Source organism: Perissodus microlepis, chromosome 16, assembly GCF_051167445.1.
Source record: "Perissodus microlepis isolate ML-2025 ecotype Zambia chromosome 16, ASM5116744v1, whole genome shotgun sequence".
Taxonomy (NCBI): Eukaryota; Metazoa; Chordata; class Actinopteri; order Cichliformes; family Cichlidae; genus Perissodus; species Perissodus microlepis.
The window spans coordinates 25,694,277-25,700,276 of NC_140476.1; the positions used below are offsets into that span (position 1 = coordinate 25,694,277).

The 6,000-nt window shown below is 39.5% G+C and overlaps 1 protein-coding gene across 1 annotated transcript in view; it reads left to right on the plus strand.

Annotated features, from left to right (window-relative positions):
• vwa8 (von Willebrand factor A domain containing 8) overlaps positions 1 to 1,936 on the plus strand; it is an 87,606-nt gene extending 85,670 nt beyond the window's left edge. Inside the window, exon 45 of the mRNA XM_084954530.1 lies at positions 570 to 1,936. Coding sequence (XP_084810656.1) covers positions 570 to 678 — 109 coding nt within the window. The 3' untranslated portion in view covers positions 679 to 1,936. The remainder of the gene's footprint in view (positions 1 to 569) is intronic.
• The last annotated feature ends 4,064 nt before the right edge of the window (positions 1,937 to 6,000 follow it).

Below are 6,000 nucleotides of genomic sequence, written 5' to 3' on the forward strand. Positions count from 1 at the left end.
AACCTGTTCTATACTTTGCTCATGAAGAGCAGAAAAAAAAGCAAAGATAGAAAGAGACAAGAAGTCAACTACTCTTTAAGGGCAGGCTGTCAGAATTTGAAGATAGAAATTAAAATAATATCTTGTCATGCCCTGGAAGCTCTGGAATTGGTTATGGATGCCCTTAGAGTTATATAATTTTCCTTCTTGAGCAACACTTTGGGAATGCTAATTTTATATCCCTGTTGACTGCCCATGTGTGTGTATGTCCTGAGAGGAGAAATGCATAGGGACACGGTTGAATGAAAGAACAAAGGCAGAGGCTCATTAGAGTAAATGGGTTTATACAAATGATTCAAAGGCATTGGAGGTGGCTCTGTTGTCTTGTTGCTGAGCTCCACCGAGTGAAAGGCATCTCTTTCATTCACACACACTCATACACTGTATTCTTTTAATGGGAATATGTAGTGCCAGCTCACACAGCAAATACAAGTAGTCTCTTTTAATTTTGGGAAACAATTCCAGTGCTAAAGTTCAGTTCCTTTCTTTGACCTCTATCTTCATTCTCTCTTCGTGTTCTTTTGTTTCAGACTCCAAAAGACCCTTCCAGCAGGGAGGTCCTTTGTCGCCATGGACACCAAGCAGATCCCCCAAATCCTGCAGCAGATCTTCACATCCACAATGTTATCCAGTGCCTGATGCAAACACATAGTACATACCGTACACTCACTTGTTATCTCACACACCCAAAACTTCAAAAAGTTTGTTGTGAAAGCGCTGAAAATCTTCACACTCTGTGTCACATCAAATGACTTTATCATGGCTGCAGCAGGTCCGGAGGGGTCGCATTAGCACGAGCCGGGGGTTGGACAGTTTGTTATTGTTAAGAAGCCTGTTAGCATGACAGAGTAACTAATGTTCAGATATTTTGCTGTGTCCCTCTGGGAACAGCTAGAGTACACAAAGCGTGTGATCTCTTTCAGTGTGACTGTAATCTGCTGTGTAATCGGTGACGCGAATGCCTGGAGCCTGTCTCAGATCCCATGTAGGGATCAAACACACAGCCTAACCAGCTGTTCTTTTTAATTGTGTTTTTGCCCCTACACACACACGCACACACACACACACCTTTGTCCTCTATCGGGCTGTGAGAAACTCAAAGGGAAGGGCCATGGAGTCGTAACAGCATCCATTTATATCAGAGCTCCTGACTTCTTGTCTGTCACGCAGAAAAATGCACAGACACACACAAGAAAGCCGACAGTAAAGCCCCACCTGACCGACACTCGGATGCGCCGAGCAGCAATAACTTGGCGCCTTTGGTATGTTGGGACTGCCACCAGGGAATTTCCCACCTGGCTGCACGCGGACTTTAAAGCCTGCCGCTGTTGTACACCCCCATGCTGTGTGAGTGTGCGTGTATGTGTGTGTGTGTATTTTCCTAGAGCATCTATGTCAACATGTGCAGACCCTTTTCTTCCTGTCTGGTGGAACATGTGTTGCCTCGTGTGCGCTCAGAGCTGCCTTTCATTGCAAGAGCTCCCAAACACAAAATACTTTCACTGCGAGACAGATGAAGAGAAAAATACAGGACTAGTGGGTCAGTGTGTATCAAACATCATATCAGTGTCTTCCCTGGTTGTCATAGTTATTGTTCATGCCTGACTATGTTGAATCAATAGAAGCCTGTCCAGCTGTCAGCCTCGATTGATTTCTGTGAGTGAGGCATATGCCATTTTTTATTAACCTACTTTAATTTGCCTCTGGCTCCTAGGCTGCTGATTAGTTGGAAATGTAAGATAATTGCTGGGTGGAACCTCATGTTGGGAAGGCATTAAAAAGTGTATGTTAAAATTCATACATGTATCTAGTTTTTACATTGTTAATTTCTGGTGAAATAAACTGTAAAAGTAATGTAGAGCATTTTAATAAATGTTAACATTGCTATTTGATTCAATTTCTGCCCCATCACTTCCCTTCTGAAGACTATTTCTGCTGATGCTCGATTATCCGATAAATCACATTTCTGACGAGCGTTCCTGTCCTTCCTGGTGTTGCAAAAGAAAACTGTTTATCTGCAGATGTTTTTTTTTAAAAAACAAATGGAGATAATGGATGAAGATTAAGTATTTCTTAACAAGAAGCAGTCAGAAAGCGCAAACCTCCATCAAAGCAGCTCACTCTCTGAGCAGGTTTTACTTTCAGGGAAATCATTTCATATTTTGTAAATTTTTGTTTGGTTTTCTTTGTTCTTTTTATGTAATTTATTTACGACAGTGCATGTTAATGAGCATAAATGTAAAAAAAATTACATGAATGTAAACATACCAGATTATAGCCATTTAATTTCCATCTGTTGTCCATAAAACATAAAAAAATAGACATAATAATTCATAAAAAATGCATAATCCATTCATAATAAAAACTCCATCACCAAACTCACACATACACACCATTCTATTCCCAAATAAAACATTAAAACTATACAACTTATACATGATCACACACTTGATTTGTCCATAACCAGTTTTTAACCTTTGCCTTAAACAAGTTGAATGTCGAGCATTCTCTAATGGATTGAGGACGACTGTTCCACAGATGGCCACCCTGGACAGAAAGGACGTTCTGCCCAAATGCTGTCCGTCTGTGGGGTATAAACAAGTCTCCTCGGGTTGTAGCTCGAGTGGTCCTGTCTGAGCTTTCTTTATGCCTAATGAACTGCTTTAGTGGTGGTGGAGCAAGGGAGTGTAAGACTTTATATATTAAACACACTCTTTTAAGTTTCACTAAGTTATTGAAGTTCAGTAGTTTATGTTTTTTTAACACATGGCAGTGGTGGTGGGAAGTCGTTTTTTTTGTCAAGTAGTTTTAAACTTCTTTTATAAATGTTTTCAGTAGTTTTAAGTGTTGTTGGACAAGCAAGTGACCAGGACGTCAAACAATAGTCCACATGAGAGATGATCATTGAGTAAAAATAAGTTTTTGCAATATTCATATTTAAATTATTACGTATATGATTAAAATTTCGATTATTAAATTTAAGTACCTGGGACTCTTTATTCATGTGACTCTTGAAGGATAATGTTGGGTTTAGAATGACCCCAAGATATTTAAATTCTGGAGCTAATTCAAGCTCTACTCCATCCAGGAATATTTTTAAATAATTTTAATAATTATTATTAATCATTTTTAAATGTACTTTGAAAACTTTGTAGTCCAGTTAAAATCAGATAAGGGAAGCATGAAGATGTTTACTTTGATTACAGAAACCTTCTGAAGGAGTAGGCGATGGAGAATAGGTATGATTTGTAAATAACTGGACAAATAACTTTATTTTATAATGTAATATTATACTGCAGTGTATTTTTAACTAGGCAACTCATTCTCTTTCTTTAAAGATAGAAGACATTGTGGGGTCAACCTGAAAGAAAGGCAGATGTGAAATGTAAAAGTGAGGTCAGAGGTCAAATGTGATATGATATTTAGATGCAAACTATAATGTGATGTTTAGAGTCCCCATATACCAGAATCGTTCAATAAATGCTTTTAAGTGTAGCTTGAAAGATGAGACATTTTATGAAAGTTTGATATTATTTGACCTTGAAGAAGAGGTCAAAGGTCCAAAGTAAGTGATATTTAGAATCCCCATATATCATCCCCTATATGCCCCTATGGTGTCAGTATAAACAATGGCAGTAATGGCAACAGGTCTATATAGTTTTATTATCACTTTGACATTCAGTTCAATCGATTGACCTTGAAGGAGAGGTCACAGGTCAAATGTGACATGATATTAAAGGACCTTGAAGACTTCAGTGGATAGAAGCCAGATTTTAATAGATTGTTAACATGAGTCCACTTTACACGCCTTTTTTAAAAAATTTTTTTATCAGAATTCAATAAAAACTTTCTGACCTATCATGTTTACAGACTGAAATAATGGCAGCGATACACACAAGCGTTTGCTGGTGGTAATAAGTGGAGATTAGTCTCTAAATTGTAATTTTACAGAAGAAATGAAGTAAAACTTCCAGTTGGAGAATGGCCACTGCTTGCTATTAACACAAAAACTGACTTCTTTAGTTCAGAATTCCTAAAAGTGCTCCGGGCTGCCCCTTTCTTCCAGTGGGTTGTCACGGCTGATGGAGCCGCATGTTTTGATTTGGCACAGATTTTGCACTAGACGCTCTTTTTTCCCCCGATGCAATCATCTTCCAACATTTATAATACATTAAGAAAAAAAACCTTTTGCTTTTGCTTGACACAAGCCGTAATTGTGAGCAGATTAAAGGACATTTTGCAAGTGTTGGTTAGAGTCAACATTTATAATTTCATATTCAGTGTCAGCAACATATTTAGGATGTTTAGTAAAACCACGAATGATATGTGGGCAATAATGCGTTACTGTGTTGTGTATAATTCTACAAGAGAACACAAGAACTCCATTCTTAGAAACCGAGGCAGTTCTTTGCATCCCAGACCGCTCGGCCTTCCTCTCATTTCCTGCTGGTCACTTTTTCCGTGTGCCACAATGATCCATTCATTGGACCACAATCACCAGGCCCACCCTCCCACTGTTTTGACTGTAGCCAAAACAACTGTCTGCATACTATGTGCTGTTGTTCACATATACTCACAGCATGCTGATAGCTCTGGTGCTACATTCATTGTGTTCTTTGGGTTTCCGTGCTTTACCACCAGAAATAATTTGCCACACTGTTCTCGCTGCTTTGAAGTCTTTCCTCCTCCGGTAATGACGTTTTAGAAGATTATTTATATTCTCAGTCAATGGCTGTCATGACTTTCTCTGACTATGCTGCTTCCTCTGTTTACTCTTAGTGGGCCTGTGAGGAAAAATAAGCGCCCTTTCTATAACACAGAGGATCTTATTTCAAGAAATATATGAAGTTTATGTGAAGTTTACAACATGAAAAAACTCGCACATGCAAAATAAGATTCATTTACATAAGAATGTTGCTGGTATACAGTGAGTATGTCTACACTAACCTCTGCTTGAGACTGTCTGCCCAGTGTGCTGGTAATTACATACTGCTGCTTGCTTCCTGTGCTATACTGCTTTATTGACTCATTGTTTATCACGCTGAATTTGCAATGACAAATGGTTTTAGGATAACTTTGTGTGCCGACACACACTTAACCTGTTACACTCATCCTAAGCCCCTCTACAAATGCAAAATAAGACGTGGTATAGTGGGGCGTTACATTCATTAGTCACAGTTAGATGTGTGTTTATCTTGTGTTTCCCCCTTCTTACACGCTGGCATACCCTATGAGTCACATTGTATTTTTTTGCAGTTGGCAAAATTTAAAAATAGAGGTTGTAATGCAAAATGTGCAATCTATTTTCAGCTACTTCTTGCTGATGTTGTTACATTTCATGCCTGGGCACACAAATACATGTTCACTACGTACTGTAATAAGTGTGAGCAACTCGCATGGCTGGCTTTGGGTTAAACTACAGTGGGACTGATCACAGGAGGGACACCACAGGGAGAGATTGACTGTGACTGTGATTGATTGCTGATCTTGTGGCAGCCTAGCAGGAGACATGAGGCGGGGTGATTGCTTTAGTGCAGGGGTCCCCAATCCCAGTCCACGAGGGCCGGTGTCCCTGCAGGTTTTAGATCTCACCCTGGGTCAACACCTGAATCACATGATTAGTTCATTACCAGGCCTCTGGAGAATTTCAAGACATGTTGAGAAGGTAATTTATCCATTTAAATCAGCTGTGTTGGATCAAGGACGCATCTAAAACCTGCAGGGACACCGGCCCTCGTGGACTGGGATTGGGGACCCCTGCTTTAGTGTTTCCCTATAAACATTAAAAGCAGGGGCATGTGTGCTCATTGTAGCTGCTGGGTGATTGATGCCAGTCTTCTAGCTTGCTTGCAGCCCTGTATGTTAGGAATGTACCCACAGGAATGTTACCTGCTCAGTAGATGGAAACATTTCTCAAAAACACAGACTCTGTTTTTTGTTTCAATAAACACATTGCTGTAA